Source organism: Agelaius tricolor, unplaced genomic scaffold (assembly GCF_023055355.1).
Source record: "Agelaius tricolor isolate 1412-34295 unplaced genomic scaffold, bAgeTri1.0.p SCAF_17, whole genome shotgun sequence".
NCBI lineage: Eukaryota > Metazoa > Chordata > Aves > Passeriformes > Icteridae > Agelaius > Agelaius tricolor.
The window spans coordinates 8,908,587-8,925,532 of record NW_027269277.1 but is presented as its reverse complement, the minus strand read 5'-3'; the positions used below and the strand labels follow the sequence as shown (position 1 = coordinate 8,925,532).

Genomic DNA, 16,946 nt, shown 5'->3' with positions numbered 1-16,946 from the left:
GGGTGAACAATCTCCATGTTGCGTTCTACTTTGGCACAAACACAGGCACAGCAAATGAGATCAGAATTGTCTTTTCTTACTTTGAGGTTCAGAGAATGTGAATCTCAGAAATCCTGGGGAAGAATTGCGTCTTGCTTTTCTCTGTGAAGAGAAATGTGGCAACAGCATTGTGTTTGTGTTTTACAGATACCTTCTGGAGCTTCCTCCAGGCCCATCAGTCCTTTATCCTCTGCCACTCAGGGCACCCCCATGTCAGGAGGCAGCAGCTTCCTTCCTGTGGATTTCACCATCCCTGCCAGTCCCCTGGGCTGCCTGGACACCTCAGCAGCCAGGCACAGGATTGCCATCAACCCTCGCAGACAGAGGGGCTTCACCAACAAGCACCAGCTGCCCCTCCAGGTGGGTGCTTTCTGCAAAAGAGTCACTGGGCAGAAGGAAATGAGTGTGAGGTTTTAATTATTATGCTAAATGTTTTAATTTCTTTCTTCTTTCCTATCCACATTCCTTTACCTCTTCCATTGGAAGAAGGGAAAAACACCTCTTTTACACCAACCAACCAACTAACCAACCAAGAAAGACTCTGAAAACTTCAGTATCATGAAAACTGAAGAAAAATGCAATTTTTGGTTTTCATTATTTAGCCAAAAATTGTGGGTTAAGCTTCATTTGTAAAAAGACTTCTGGTGTTTGAAAAACTGAATGTAGTTTTATAGAGGCCTAAGTCTATTTTTACAAATCTAGTTCTTAAGTAGAATAGTACATTACTCACAGTGTTGGTAAATTACATGAGGGAGCTTTTGTTTCTATGATTTCAGTATTCATAGAAATGCATGTGTGTAAACTGCAATTTTTGTGCATAATTCTTTAATTAAAGCATCTTCACTTCTTTAGGTAGAACAGCTGGAAAATGAGACTTGTCTTCCTGCACCTCCAGAAAGGAAGGGAAATTCAACAGAACTACTTGAGAGTGACAAACATAAAAGTGATTGGGAAGGCAATGAAGACAGAGGTATTGCTACTTTGGGTGCTCGAACTCTTCTGCATAACACTGACAGGACCTGTCTGAATTGTTAGTCCTTCCAAACTAGGCATCTTTTGGTTCTGTAACATAAAACCAATCCTGGCTGCTGAATTGTTGTGATGGAAAAAATCAAGTACACTCAACAAAGTGATGCTGAAGTGGTGAACTTTGAGGGCACCACTAAAAAAACGCCATGAGCTGAAAGCATCATGTTCAGAAGCACATGTCCTACACAGCTGGCTGGACCTCAGTGTGTGAAACTGAGTTCCTTGACACTCAGAAAAACCTTAACCATAGCATTTTATGTTATGTGTGTCAGGTGACTTTGATTGGCTTCTGTTTACTGGATCTTCCTTTGCCACTCACCCAGAGAGAATTTTCCCAGTCATTGTAGATGGCTTTTCTAGGCACACACATGCAGAAATGTCTAGAGAAATCTGGTTAGTAGTCTTACAGCTAAGGGTATACACAGGAAACAGCTAAACAGCAACTAATGTGTGCACCTGAAACAGACAGCAACTTTCAGTCGCTCCCTAGATTAGGTATGTTCAAACTAAAATTTATTTTTTTTCTCTTGTCTCACTTGGACAGCCCATTTCTAAATAGGCTCTGAACAAGCTTTTTTATCTGTCAGCAGTGCCCAGACCTGGGGCATTCCTGTTAAAGGACTGCACTATCTGGAATGCATACAGATGGTGTCTGAATTGTAACTTTTAAGTGCACACTCTTTTCCTCTGTTTAATGCAGGATTACCAGCCCAGGTGGGACCCTGTGCAAAGGGAGGTGGATTTAAGGAGACACCAGGTGTAAAAACTCCCTCTGATGCTGCCCCTGACTCCTGTAATTCTGTGGTAGAAGACCCCTGTGCTTTGCTGCAGGAGGATGGGAGCCTTCCTGGTGTGGGTCATCCCTACAAAGGAGCCACACTCCCCCTGAGGCCTGAGCCTTCTCCAGTGAACCTGCAAGGACACCACAGTGCAGGAGTGATGTACTCTGCAGATGAGACTGCTAATGAATCAAAAATACATCCTCAAAGTACCAGTGCTGAAGTACCTGCACTTCCAGAGCTGCAGCAACTTGAAGGAGAAGCTGCTGTGTCTCCAGACATACCCACAGCTGACTTGTTCAGCAGTGGTGTGGAAACATCTGGCATGGCTACATTGCCAGATGTTGCACCAAGTTCCTCAGTACATTCTGTGGATCTAAACAGTAAAGCCCAGGAAAAGGGGGATCCACTGTTTAGTGGCAAAGAAGAATTCTTTGGTACTGCTGGGAATCATTCCAGCCAGGCTGTCTCACATACTCCACAAGCTGCAGTAGCTGATGCAGAGTCTTGTTCTGACATCAAGACAGTGGCTGATTTGAGGTCTGAAAAGAGTTCAGTAGCAAAAAATGACAAAGAAACTTGTGAAATTATGGAATTTCAGTTATCTAAGGACAGTGTAGAAAAAAAAGTAGCCACTGCTGCATCTGTCTCAGAAGCAGTTTGTGTGGTACCTTGCAGCAAATTGGAAGCATGTTTCAAAGCAGAAATAGTTCCTGTTTCAAAGGGCAACCAAGGCAGTCAACAGGCCAGCACGTCTTGCATTTCTGAAAAACTTTCCATTGGGTGTCTTGCCTCTTCAAGTTTGGCTGGCTTGAAGAGTAATATATCTTCTGATGCTGAGAGTAAGGAGTACCAGGTAAGCACTGCAGCTTCTCACAGAAAAACAGCAGAAGGCAGCCAATCATCAGATGAAAATGTAAAAAGTCCACTGAAGACTGCTTCTGCTAAACCAGTCAGATTTACCATTGCACCAGCATGGCAAAGATCTCTCTCAGGGGGTTCAAGTTCAAAGGAAGATTCCTATTCCAGAAGTTCTCCAACATCCCCCATAAGACCAGAGTTCTTTGAAGGAATGACAAAAGAGCCCACACGTTTTGATGCAGTTCTGCAGGCATCAGCAAAAACCAACCCAGAGAGACTTGATCGAGATTGTAAGGACAGAGATCTGCACTTGAATTCTTTTATGGAGTGGGCTGACCATGAAACACAAAACTTTGAGAGCCCATTTGGAGTCAGACTAAGAAGAACATCATCTTTACTAAAATACCAGAACGAAAGCCGTGTAGAGCCTCCAAAGCTGATCCCCCCAGCTGCTCCAGCTGCTTCTTCTGCTGCAGTCAAGGAGGGTCAGAAATTGATGGGCTCTGGGAAGCCTCCTCCAAGCCTTCCTGTCAACACAAAATCAGTTGTTAAAAAAACAGATCTCCTAGAAGACAAAAATCCTGCCAAGGCCAGATCAGAAGAAGTGGCAAAGAAGCAAAATGGTTATAAACCTTCAGGTATTTATGCTGTGTTTGTATCCAAACATTGTAGAAAACAGTGGTCATCTAAAGAGCCTTGGCAGAGTGCACAAAAAAAAATTAAAATCCTCTTGGCTAAGAACCAAATTCAGCCTTGAGTTCATCACCACTGTAATTTAATTGGCTTGATGATTTGGCCAGTCAAGAGAATTCTTGGCTTATCTTAATGAAGGGTGTGTTCCAGCAAGAAGAACAACAGAATAATAGCTTAAATGCCTCTGAAACATTCCTGGTATGACATATTTGTGCATATAGTTGGAGTTTCAACACAGATTTTTAAAACTTGATGCAGTTTTAGTTAAAAATTCAGACTGCAGCTGCTCAAACCTTAACTAGGAGTTGCATTAGGTGAGATTAATTTTTTTAGCAATTATTTAATTTAAAATATTTAAAAAGTGACAAGGAAGCCTGTATTTTACTGCCTACATGAAAAAATCATTACTGTAGTACTCATTTAATCTGCAATGGAAGGATGTTGTTTCAAAGGCAAAATCCAGTTCACAGTGATCTCAGGAGGACATCTGCCATAGACTTAGACAGAAGCACAGTTAAGTCAAACACTGGAGAATAAACAGAAAAAACAGGTATTGCCAAGGACAAAATCATCAGGGAAGGTAATTCTATCTCCACCATGTTAAAAGGGTGTTACAGATGCTGAAGGATTTAAAATGTGAAGCACTAACTTTAGACTGACTTGACCTAAATCCCTTCTTTACTTCAAAAATGCTTCTTTTGTAGAAAAAGTCTCTCTATATTTGGAAACTGCTTCCTCTGAACCAGCTTGGGTCTCTGTGGCAAAGCTGAAACAAAAGGGTTTCCAGGAGCACCCTCTTGCCAAAGAACGTAAAGATGAAGTCAAATCTTTGACCAAAGTGGATCAAGGGGAGGTAGAGTACCAAGTAAGGTTGCATGGGTGTGAATGCTGCCCCAGGTCACCTGGGTACCTCTGCAAACTGTTCAGTATTGTCTTCATGGGAGGTGTGTGTGAGCACTGCCCAAAGAGAGCTTTGCAGGCCTGGCCTCTAAAACCCTGAGACAGACAAGTGATGCAAGGGAGGAAATGCCTGGGACTGCACTGTCACACAGATTCATTTCACAGCTGGATTTTCCTACATGTTCCTTTGCACTGCTCAAACCTGAACATTTCAGAGCTTTCTTATTGCCCAGAGCACGTTTATGTAGCTGCTTTGAGGTGCATTATCTTCCTCACTGCTTTCTCCTTCCCCCCTCCAGGATGCTCCCAGCCATCCTTGCCTGGCTTTTGCTGCATTTCCACAGGCAGGTTTGAGAGCTGCCAGGGTGAGCTTTATGAGTGCCCATGGCTGGCAGTCATTTGCATTCTTTTCTTCTCTCCTCACTCTGCAGCCAGGGATCTGTGCTGGTGAGAACACTCTGAAGAAGGAGATGCCTTCCAGCTCTCAGGGCAAGAAAACACAAACAAAGACTGGTGTGTCTGCAGCAGCAGCAGGTATTCTTTTTCTTTATGTAGTGGCTACGCTTTGCACCAGCAACTTGTGTGGGTGGCAGGGATGGGGGAAGACAGACACCATTTTTATAATCAGCACACTTTATATAAGGCCTATTCAGACCATGGTTTTTGTATAAGTCAACATAATGGCTTGTTTGCTCAGCAGAGAGCAAGTGAGGAACTCTTATCTGCACTGCCAGTTCATGAAATGGCACATAAACAGTCTGGTGATTTATTATTGGCCAAGATCAGTACTAAAGAATAGAAGTGGAAGTTGGAGAGTGTCCAGAAGAGAGCAGCAAAAAAGGTCAGGTCTTCTGGATCTCCAGTTAGCCAGGAAATGCTGATAGGAGTGGAGTTGTTTAGTCTAGAGAAGACAACTAAATTTTCTGCAGAGGACAAGACTGCTTTTTATGGACAGCATGAACTTAAAATGCACCAGGGAATGTTTAGCTTAGATGTTAGGAAATACTTTCTAACAATAAGAGCAGTGAGGTGCAGAAGAACGTGGCTTGCATATGGAGAGTGTGCAGTTTCCATGGCCAGATGTGCTGGATAGATAAACATGTATCAAGAATAATTTGATAAATGTGTATCAAGGATAATTTATGTAGAGTCAGTTTCACCCTCAGGTGAACACAGAGGCTGCAGGGCCCCTCTCCTGAGCACTTAGCTCTGTTTCTCTATATTAAAGATGCAGGGGAAGAGTGTGACTCACTTGGTGACTCACATTAGCTCTTCCAAGGCTTCTGCTGGGCTGCAGCTTCTCCCTCCCTGCTTACCCAGGGTGGTGCCAAGCCTCAGCAGCACAAGCACCATGCAGCCAGACACAGAGAAGCCAGTCCTTCAGCTCTAAAAGCATATTGTGCTAGCTGAGAGCTATTGATTGCAGATACTGCCTAAGTAGGTAAGAAATGCACCCCTGTGCCAGACCTGTGGCTTTTCCATTGCAGATTCCTGCAGCTGACACAGTGAGAGATGCTGTCAGGAAAGACCCCATGCACCTGGCCCCTTTCTTTCCCTGTGTAACCCAGCAGCACCCAGAGCTGTTGTGCTAGAGATATTTGGCAGTACCTCTGTGCTGTACTACCTCTACCTGTGGTAGTTATTGCTAGAGCTGTTAACCATTTCTGAATCTGTAGGCTCTACAAAATTAGTTTTCTCCCTTTATCACAGTGGGTGACTGGCTCAAGGTGTTTGCACCAACACAAAAGCTCTGATGTTGGTTGCAGCTAATTTTGTGAGTGTGTATGTGTGATTAAAATACCACACATTCTAAAAAGAATTCTGCTTGTCTTATGGTTTTAGGTGCAAAGTGAGAGATGGAACATAAACAGGCTGATTTTTGCTCAGATGAGGTCTTCCTTTGAAAGGCTGACTGGATTTCTGTATATTGCATCATCCTAACCTTGGAAGCCTAGCAGCCTTTGGTCAAAATTCAGAACTCCACAAATTTCTCTGCTACTTGGTTACTAGAACTTGCAGTCTTTGTGGTGCTTACAGCAGAATTACAAATTCTCTGATTTGTTTCCCATTAGCCCAACCACTTTCTTTGAAAGTGCTGGTGGTGGAAAGGATGTAGAGTTAATATCCAGAGGAGTTATTTATTTGGATTGTTGTGTTTATTACAAAGAAGGTTGTCTCCCAAAATGGGGAAATTATTTTCAAAATCAAAATTCCAGTAACACTTGAATTCCTACCTCGTCTTAGATACTTCTGAAAGTGTCTTGTGTATGTAGAGCTGCAGCCTGTTTCATGGACCTCCAGTATTAAATATAATTTGCCTCCTGCAAGAATTTTCAACCAGCAGAACTTTTAAAAGACCAGAGACCTCCTGAGTGTAAAAGGGGAACTGCTTTAGCTCTGCTCATGGAGTGTGACTAATGGAGCTGATGGATATTTTCCATTGACTCCAGTGCAAGCAAGATCAAGCTTCTTTTACTTAACATGGCTTAGACATTGATTTTGAAAAATTTCAAACAAGGTGAATGGACCAGGACTTTTCTAGATAGGAACTCAAAGCCATCAAAGGAGCATTACTTGTGTTCCTTCATCCTTTATGAATATGACAGGCATCTGTAGGCTGCATCAAGAGGGACCCCTAGTATCATCAAAATCTACCACCATAGCATACAAGTGGAAGTATATAAAGCAGTGGTTTGATTCCTACCTGGTATTTAATAATATTGCTGAAGCAATATTTGTGTTGGCAGTGAAGACTAAAAGAAATCTTTAAGAAGTCTTCTCAGTATTGGAAAACATAAACTTTTAACTCCACAGCAAGCCTGGGGTAATTCTTATCCTGCAGCTATTTTGTTTCTGTTTTCCTGCATACTCAGAAGTCTTATTCCTAGATTTTCCTGCTCTCACAGAGCATAATTAGCCTGTGGAACTCCTTGCTGTGCACTTTATTAGAAATCAAGGGTTTGAAAAATTAGGAGATAATTTAACCAAGAATCTGAGTTAGACAAATAGCTGGGGCTATAGTCTTCACATGCTTGAAGAATTTTGAAAAATGTCCTTCATTTATCTGGGTTTAGACACTTGCTGCTTGGACTGAGGAGATGATTTTTTTATGGGCACATTACTCACTGTTTAGTATCAATTTTCCTGTTGCAAGAGCTGGCCCTCACCATTGCTGTAGCTGGACCAGAGAATGCCAGCATTAGCCAATTAATAATTCATTTGCCTTATTGGTGAGTCACAAGCATTTTGGGCTGTAAAACAGTTTCTTTTGAGAGAAGAAAATATTATTGGCAGAAATTGACTTTTTAACTCTCTAGACTTCTGATGGTGATGTGTATCTTCTCATGGGCAGGTAAAGTTGGACCGATGTCTCAGGAAGCATCTGTGGTTCCTGCTGTTGAAAAGGAAGCAAGGCACTCCCCTAACCTGCCAATGACACCCTGCAGTCCTGCTGAGCCTCCCTGGCTGTCCCTGGCCAAGAAGAAAGCCAAAGCATGGAGTGAAATGCCCCAGATTGTACAATAGCAAATGACAGGACCATCCTCCTTTGCATTGCCAATAGCTGTGGTAACTCCACTTAATCCCTTCTTTACTGTGACCATTTTTTTTCTTTTGAGAAATAAGAGCCTTAAAACTTTTGATCAGACTTTTGTATATAAAGACATAATGAAGAAATGCCATTGTGGGCTTAATCTGATGTATTAGGAAGCAGAGCATTTCCTACTACCAGACACTAGGAAAATTTGATTCATTTCTATATGCTTCCACATCTGATGGTGATGTTCTGAAAAGACATGCTTCAGGCTTTTGGAACATTTCTCTAGCACAATATGTTTTTAAAGTTTCTTTTAAAGAAACTTGTTCTTTTAAAAAGACTGTACAGTGTTTTGTAGGCTTTGGCTTTGAGCTAAGAAATTAAGGTATGCTTTAAAATATTCCCAGTGCTGGGCACTGACGCACTGTGAGTCATGGACACTGATGTCATCACACTTCCTTCTCTGGGGCTCTGTGCTGGGCAGCCTGACTCTGCTCCAGATTGTTAATGATCTCTTTTGTGATAGCTGTGAGATCTAAACACATCTGAGCTGGAGTGGTTCTGGCTTTTGTGTGATTTGAAGTCTCAGTGCTGTTGGTCTTGTGCTTGCTCACAGATACCCCCTGGAATGGCCCAGAGCTGCACATTCAATTCTCTGCCATGCACTGGAAAACCACCACACTGTAGCATGTGTCTGCTTTTAGTTGTACCTTTAGAAATCTGGGGAAATTAAACATTCTACTAAAAAAATCCTTCCTTTCTTTAATTGTGGCAAATAGTGATTTTTTGGTGAGATTCTTCAGCCAACTGTCTCTCTTAAAGAGTGTGTTAGGGGGAGAACTTGCTCCTTAGAAAGTGGCATCTTCTTTTCAAGAAATGCCACCCTCCATGTTCATAAGGATGTATATTTAGTCAATTGTATGTGATGTTAGTCATAAAAGGGGCATCTGCTTTCCTTCTTGTCTCATCAGCCTTTAACCATTAACTCAACATCAGTCTGAGAATGTGCAGCTGGAGCAGGGTTATTCTCTCAGGGCCTGGCCTTGCAGTCACTCTAACTCACAAAAGTTTTGCTATTGACTTTGAAGGATGCAGACATTTGAAAAATAAACTTTGTGAAATGATGTTGGTGGCTTAAGAGACAGTGGCACTTACTGGTGCTTCCAGTTCTTGCAGAATTGCACATTTATGGAGTTTTTGTTTACAGTCAGTGCAAACTTTGAAAGCTATTGACTGTTTTTAGCTGGAACGTTGGTCAGAATTTTAAAAGGAAAATATTATCTATTGATAGGATTAACTGCAAACCAAAGAAAATTGGTTTCAGATCAGCTCAAGCAAGACTTTAATCTTCCAGTTTTGGCCTGAATTTAATATGTAGTTTTTGCAATTTGAAAACAGTATTAACTAGGAGCTAGACTGTGATTTTTTTTAAATAAAGGTGAAAACTTACTTGCCCAGGAAGGCTCAGAATCCATAGATACTATTTATTCTGGACTAACACCAGAAAGAATAGGAGTTCCACTTGATAAGGAAATAAGGAGTGGCTTGGTAATTAATGCCTATTTTGTAACTTCTTTCTCTCTGCTTTAGGAAGCATTTTTTCCTTACAAAGAACTGAAACTTTTGTATTGCTCTGGAAATTTTGAGTGTAATGTAAAAGAATTTACTCAGCTTTGATTCCTGGAGTTCTGTACAGTTGTCATCCCACCACAAGCTTACTGACCCTGTGTAAAACACAGGCCTTTCTATATTTAGGGAACTCTCTTCTCATTCTGTTAATGTGGATTGTGATTCTTCACCCAAAGCACTGCAATGGATTCTATAATCTCTCTTTCCCTGTGTTTCCTTTTGATCTTAATATTGTTCCTGTCTTTTATGTTTGGTATGTATATATGTTTTTGTAATCCTTGAAGGAACCCCTTTTTTATTCCATCCCCCCATAAAATTTGGTTTACTATTAAATGCTGTTGCCAGTGATGATGATATCATTTCTGGGAAGAGGGATGGATGGCCCTCGTTCATTCAGGAAGAAATAAAAAGAAGTCTTTGGTCAATATTGACTCTGTACATGATAAACTGCATAGATTTTGTTTTGGGTCATTTTGTGTGACTTAAGACTGATCAACACATCTGGTCAGACTAAAGAACTTTTCTAAATCTAAGTTTAAAGCATCATGAGAGTGCTGATGGCTCTCCTGTTGCTCTGGAGTTATTGCTCCTTCAGTGCAGGGTTGGTTTGAGGGCAGGCACTTATGGTCATAGGAAGCCTTGAAAATACTTGTTTGTGTGTGTTCAAAAAAGCTGCTCTAGGAGATTTTTGGAGTGCTTTAACAAAGAAGGAAAACACTAGAGAATCATGTGATGTATATTTGAAATTCACTTGCATTCTGCATTTCTGCATTTAATGTTTTCAAGTCTCTGCAGCTAAGAGAACAAAAAGCATGTAGGGAAAGCATCAAAACTGAGTCTCATGTAATCACAGGAGGTTAGAAAATGGGAATATTAGATAAATGTTGAAAGATCAATGATTTATTGTTGCATTTGCAGAAGTTGGTGACTCTATTAGCATGGTTTTGATTTCTTGTTCTAGTGTAGTTTTTAGGTGTTCAGTGAGTAAAAATAACGAATATAGTAAGTTCATTTTGGGTGATTTTTTCTAGACACAATCACTGTCTTTGAAAATAAGCTGTGTTGAAGTGCAGAGTTGCAGAGTGTCACTGTGAGGTTTTGTGGCTGGGAATCTGCAGTGCAGGAGCAGGAAGCTGTCTCTGAATTCCCTGTGCCTGCGACTTGGCTCTGTGTGACAGCAGAGGGTGCTGGTGCCATCCCTGAGCAGCGCAGGGGGATTTCAGTGCATGTTTGCACTCTTACCATGAAGGGAAAGCACTAAACACCAGCTTCCTCATGTAGAAGTTTGGATAGAGAGGGCCCCCAAATGTATTTTGTTATGTCTCCTTAAGGGCTCTTGTCTAAAATAAAAGATGTAATTTGTTTTGAAGTATTACAGTAGAAACTCTCTGTTCAGAAAAGCTGCAGCTCCTGAGTGTGTGCCACCTGCTCTCTCTCCTAAGTGCTTTCCAGATCAATACAGGAAGGATATTAGCTAGGCTGATATCTGTGAGGGTGCTCTGCCCTTTAGAACTGTTCCTGGCAGAGGATGGATCTGAAGGGTACAGGTAATAAGAGCTGTGATTAGCAGCCTAATAAAAGAGGCAAACCTTTCTCTTTGTCTTTTCCTCCAGTGTTTGATAGCCTACCTACAATTTTCTTAGAGATTTATCCTGGTTATAAGATTTGACAAATTTGTCACATCAGTCATCACCAAAATATTACCAATGATGATGTGGAACCTCTTGGGGAATCTGAGCATCTGTTTAAGATTCTGACCCTGATTTGCTTGCTATGCTATAGATTTCTATCTCCTCCATGTTGTCAGGAAATATTGCACCCAAAGTATCAATAATTGTTACAGGCTACAGCCTGGGATAGTTCTTGGTGCAGAGGTTCACTGAAACCTCTGTTTGTGATTGGAAGCAGCTTTTAATGTCTTTTATGGAAGTAGGCAGATGAAGTAAACTGTAATTCTGGTTGTGGAACACAAACCCATTCATTTGCCCAGAACACAAATGTTACTCAGGTATTTCCAGCTGGGTAAGTTGAAGGGGCATGGCTGGATGAGGAGTGAAAGTTCAGCTGGAGAAATGAAAGGCTGAGAGTGGGAAGCTGCAATTGAAATCACCCTTCCATAGCAGGATTGATCTAAGGCCAAGGAAGGGCACTGAAAGGAATCTTTAAATAGTGATTTTTCCTGCATTTCTCTCTGCATGGAAGGGATACCAGAGCTCATTGCTTTGAACCACATTAAGCAGGTGAGCACCATGACTGCACTGCAAATCATAACCTGTTGTGAGCTGCTGATCAAGTCCACACAGAGCAGCACTTTAAAAGGAATTGCTGTATGATCTGTGCATTAAAAATGCAACTTCTCAGGAGTGAGCTAAGCCAAACGTTAGCAGCTTCCTCTGACTTGAGGGGCAGATTATTGACTATGGAAAATATGAGATGCTATTTTTATTCTCATTGTGCTAGGATTGATTTAAAAAGAAGCTATTTTAATAGCTGTTTATTTTTTAGAGGCAGTTCAAAGAAGAAAAATCTAGAGGCAGATTATCTAAACAGGATTATTAACTGTCAAGTCTTGGACTGATCTGTAAGCCAAGTTAGTACTAAACAAGAAACAGGTATGGAAATGGATGAAGTATGGAGTATTTAATTTATATAATTTTGTATGATGCACAAATAGAAAGACAGAGGAAGAGATTGATTGGCACAATAACCTACATGGAAAAGGTTGTTTGGTACCTGGAAGCCTCATTCCAGCCTTTCTTCTCTCTGCCTCAGGATATATTTCTTCCCTCTCTAAGCATTCTTACTTTTCATTTGGGGGACCAATTTTTAACCTCTTTTGTAGTCAATCCAATTTTTACTTAACCTGTTTTGTAGTCAGTTTATGGAATTTTATTTTATGGAATTTGGATGAAAAGCTGACAAATGCAAGATCACCTATCAATACTGGCAACCCTTGTTCAAAGTTCACCCTAATCTATGTGGTTAAACTAATACTTCCTTGCATTTTCTCTGTTATACCATTCTGACTCCAAATTAGTTTTGATTTACAGGTATTTTTCCAACACAGAAGAGTGGGATTAACTGCTTTAAAATGACAGCCTTTCCACTTTACTTAGGAATGTGTTTCTGTGGCACTGAGGTAACTTCCCCCAAGTTACACAATGAGTTCCCTGCAGCAACTGCAGCAATGTATGGGAAAAGGTCGGAGTCCTGAGGCTGTGTTGTGTTTCCATAGAGTTGGGATTCCGTGCAGCAGCCTCCCCTGAGGGTGTCCCTGCAGTGCTGAGAGCCGGCAAGGCAGGAGGGGATGCTGCTGCTGCTTGGCTCCTCGAGGGTGGCACTCAGGCTCTGCTAAATGTCCACGTCACCGGTGACATGGGCAAGGGGCTAAAGTGGCACTCACTGAGCACAGGGCAGGGGTGACTTTGCTCCCCAAAGGTGCAAATTTACCAGCTGTGCCCGGGGGGTGAAATAACTTCCCTGCACTTTGTGAGCTGTAGAAATATGTTTTATTCATACAGGAGTAAATAAAGTGACATTTCTGTCAGGGCTAGATGTACAAATTAGGATATATCTACATTAAACTAGAGCTGTGTTTTAAATATAAGAGGCATTTTGGACTCAGTTTGGATCCTGAGTCATACATATTTCAAAGAGGAGGAATAAATATATATTTTAGTACAGCATTCAATTTGTAAAGGGAGTTCTGCCCAAAGATTAGCGACCTCAACTGTGGTTGCATGAAAAGAAATCAGAACAGAGCCTCATTTTGTGGGGGTTTTTCTTCCACTTTGACAGAACAATTTATTACATAAGCATCCTTAGTGTTATGATCCCTATTAAAAAATAACTGTCTCCTTACTTTGCATTGTTTATAAAATAAGAGCTTTGGCTGTGAGATGTACTTCATACTGTGGTAGAATAATCACAAAATAATTGCATGTAAAATGCTAGAAAAATCAATATCAGTTCTTATTTGCTATTTATTTAATAATTTCAGAGCATTCCTTGCTACCAAAGCCCAAATTCTGCAAGGTACTCCATCATGGCTCAGTGTGGGCTGAGGCTTGGACTGATCCCGTGGGGCTTGTCCAAAGGCAGATTGTGGTTCTAGTCCTGCTCTTCCCTGGACAAATTGGATTAGTCCCCTTTTTAGAGATGTTTAAGCAAAGTGGAACAAAAGCCTTCAGGAAAATGTGTTATTTTTTTAATAGCAAACTATGCCATGCAAATTCAAACAATATAACTCAGGGGTTGATATGGCATGGGCTGGTATGACAAAGTGTAATGTTGGAATCTTGAGTCCAAGTGTACTTGGATGGGAGAAAAGTTGGGTTTTAGCACTTACTCCTGGGAATCCAAGCCTGGTAACCAGGTTGGTGGGGCTCTGGGCTGTGCTCAGTCTAATGCCTCTAGAATATGTGCTTGTCTTAGACTTGCTGGATGTGAAGGTCTTCACTTATTCCTTCATAATGCACCCCAAAATGGGATCTGAAGTGCTCAGAAGTTCCAAGCACATGCATCTTTGCTAAAGCCACATTCTCAGTCACCCCAAGAGTCCTTTAAATCCCCATCAGCAGCAGCTGCTTTGTGCAGTGCTTTTGCACCTGTGCCCAGAGGGGCCCTGCACGTTTGGCTTTGCGTTCACACAGCAGCTCCCTCCTGCCACACAGCAGCAGAAGTGTTGGTGCAGCTTCAGTCTGGGGGCTCTCTGGAGAGAGCTGTGGCCAGTCCTTACCCAGACAGGTGTGTTCCATGGCTTGTTTGATTAACCAGGCTCTGTGGGTTTCCTGCAGTACAGGTGGCTTTATGGCTGCAAGCCACTGGTTTGGCCCAGTGTGCTCAGTTTACATACAGCAACTTCACCAAAGTCACTGGAATTGACAGGAATTGAGTGAAGGAAATTTGTTTATGTTGGGTTTTTGTCTTATTCCATCCTTTTCTTATGGATTTCACCTTTGAAGGCAGCAGCTCAAAAGTGAGAGTATACAGACACACTGCTCTAATTGATTTTTAGAGCATGCCACTCCTTTAGAAGGACAGCTTGTGTCTCTGAAAGCTGATGACAACAGCAGAGGGAGCTGGGATGGCACGGTGGGATGCCTGGACCCCTCGCTGGAGACTCACGGTGTGGCAGAGCCGATTCCCTTCCCTGCTCGACCCTCTGTGCCCTGGTCATCAGCCTGAGCCCTGGCTGGTGCTGGAGAGGAGTTGTTCCTCACGCTGGGGAGCAGCGGGGCGGAGCAGGGTTGGGGGTGTCGGGCCCGGTCCCTCTGGGGCTGGCAGCCTCAGCCGGGGCTCTCCGGGGCCGCTCTGCCCCGTTCTGCCCCCCTCAGCGCCGCTCTGCCCCTCTCAGCCCCTCTCTGCCCCTCTCTGTCCCGTTCTGCCCCGTTCTCCCCCGTTCTCCCCCGTTCTGCCCCGGTCCTGCGGCTCTCTCCCCGCGGGCGCTCCTCAGACGCCCCGCCCGGCCCCGTTTATTTTATTGCCTCTCCCGCAGAGTTTCCCCGGCCGCGCTGATGTAACCGAGCCCGTTGCATAATGACCCAGCCCTCAAAGTTACTTTCTCTGGGCTTTTGCCGTGCGAGGGCAGCGCAGCCGGAGCTGCCGGAGCAGCCGATTCCTCTGCTCGGACCAGCTGCTCGTCAGCCTTGTCGCTCTGTTCAATAATGGCAGGTTCAGAAGTGTGTGCACACTCTTCTGTATTGACTGAGCAGCAAAAAACCCGACAATTTCCCTGACAGAACTCATACTTTTCTTAGATTTTTGCATTTGTTTTTATTTACAGTATGGGCCTGTACCCACAGTACTGCAGTAAAGGTTTTTTATTTTAGGGAGTGACCTAAACAGCAACACTCTTTATGCAATTTTCCAAGGAAATGTAAAATAACAACAAGGATTTCGGTGTTAAGTGGCACTTGGGGCTTTCTTTTAGATCTGAGGAACAGCTCAGTCAGACAGGAACAAATCTGCTAAAGCCAATGGAATTAGTTTGGTCTAAATAAGATTATAATTGGGCCTTTCTGTTTCTGCATTGCTCAAAAATAAATCCCAGTAAACAACTTGAGGTCAAGCCTCCTCTTAGCTATGCCAGAACTGTGTTGAAATTGGGGAAAATTGCCCCAAATTAAGACTGCCTGATAGCCTACAGTATAAAAATGGTTGGATATATATCTGTGTTTCCTACGTAGCCCTTTCAGAACTTGACTCGTAATTAACAGTTCTAGTCTCCTTCTGGAAATGCTGTTTTGTTGGCTTCTTTGACTTCCTCAAGCTTACATACAGCAGCAGCCTCCTTTGCAACTTCACCAAAATCCCTGGAATTGACAGGAATTGGGTGAATGTCATTTGTTTGTCTATCACTGCCCAAGGTGGGAGATTTCACAGCCTGACCACAGCTGAGTTGAGGTTTTGGTTCTGTGTGTGGTGGAACTGTAATGCAGAGATGCTGCTCTGGTCTGAGTTTGGATCTGAACTCTCTCAAAGTGTGGAGATATTTGGAGGATTGCCTTTGTTTTTAAACCCATAGAATTTTCTTGTTCTTATAAACAGTGTTAATTTTGGAGTCACTCTATTAATATACAGCCTAATAGCAGAATAGCTGCTACTATCAACACATAATCATAAATATTTCTACTAATAGCCCAAGCCTGACGTTCTGACTCTAATTAATCTGATTATGCTTAATAATAAATTATATTAATGCTTTGGACATATTTTTTAACTGGTGAGGCTGCTAATCAGTTTTGCTAAAATGACATTCTTTGGGCTAGGGATTTACCTTGCTTGAAGGCAGTATTAATCCCTGGCTAAAAAGATGACTGTCTTTGTATTTCTGGAATCATCAAACCAACCTTTTTTTCCCCTTTATTCTTTGTAGTGCAGTGATGTGCATTGAAAGAAATCAGTTTATGGGAAACAGTCTATCTACAGCATGAAAAATAGTTTTGTGGTAGGTCTTAGTTTATTTTTGCTTTCTGAAGTCTTTGATGAGTTAACAGCTGTGTGCTTAAAGCACAGAAATGAGAGCTAAACTGAATGGCCTGGGACCATTTATTGTCACAGAAGCAGTGAAGTGCCTGTGTCTAATGCAGGCAAATTTTCTCTAGCTAGGAAGGGCTGAAAATAGGAAGCAGGTTTCCATTCTGGTTTCCCAGAAGAGTGTGTGTGTTTTGGCTCCAAAGGAGGCAGGGAGTAGACGCGGAGCTTTTGCTTGTTTTCTACAGGATATCCCACTTCACTCTTGCCTGATACCCATTTCATGGAATATATTCTGCAAATTTGCCTTCTAGCACTGGTTTGCTGTGGAAGCTTGTCCAGCATCTTTTATGTTCTGGTGAGACAAGGCTTTGAGAGACCTGCAGGACTTGTGGATGGTTGGCTTTGACCAATGGGAAATGGTGGTTTCACCTTCAGTGCCTTTGCTGAACTACCACTGATGCAAACTGCCTCCACAGAATAAACCCAGTGTAAACTTTTCTTAA

The 16,946-nt window shown here is 42.3% G+C and overlaps 1 protein-coding gene across 1 annotated transcript in view; it reads left to right on the top strand.

Annotated features, from left to right (window-relative positions):
• The window catches only part of KIAA1210 (KIAA1210 ortholog), a 42,990-nt gene extending 28,338 nt beyond the window's left edge, over positions 1–14,652 (top strand). Inside the window, exons 8-13 of the mRNA XM_071442931.1 lie at positions 187–399; positions 892–1,009; positions 1,769–3,346; positions 4,106–4,266; positions 4,733–4,835; positions 14,483–14,652. Coding sequence (XP_071299032.1) covers positions 187–399; positions 892–1,009; positions 1,769–3,346; positions 4,106–4,266; positions 4,733–4,835; positions 14,483–14,652 — 2,343 coding nt within the window. The remainder of the gene's footprint in view (positions 1–186; positions 400–891; positions 1,010–1,768; positions 3,347–4,105; positions 4,267–4,732; positions 4,836–14,482) is intronic.
• Positions 14,653–16,946: the final 2,294 nt, after the last annotated feature.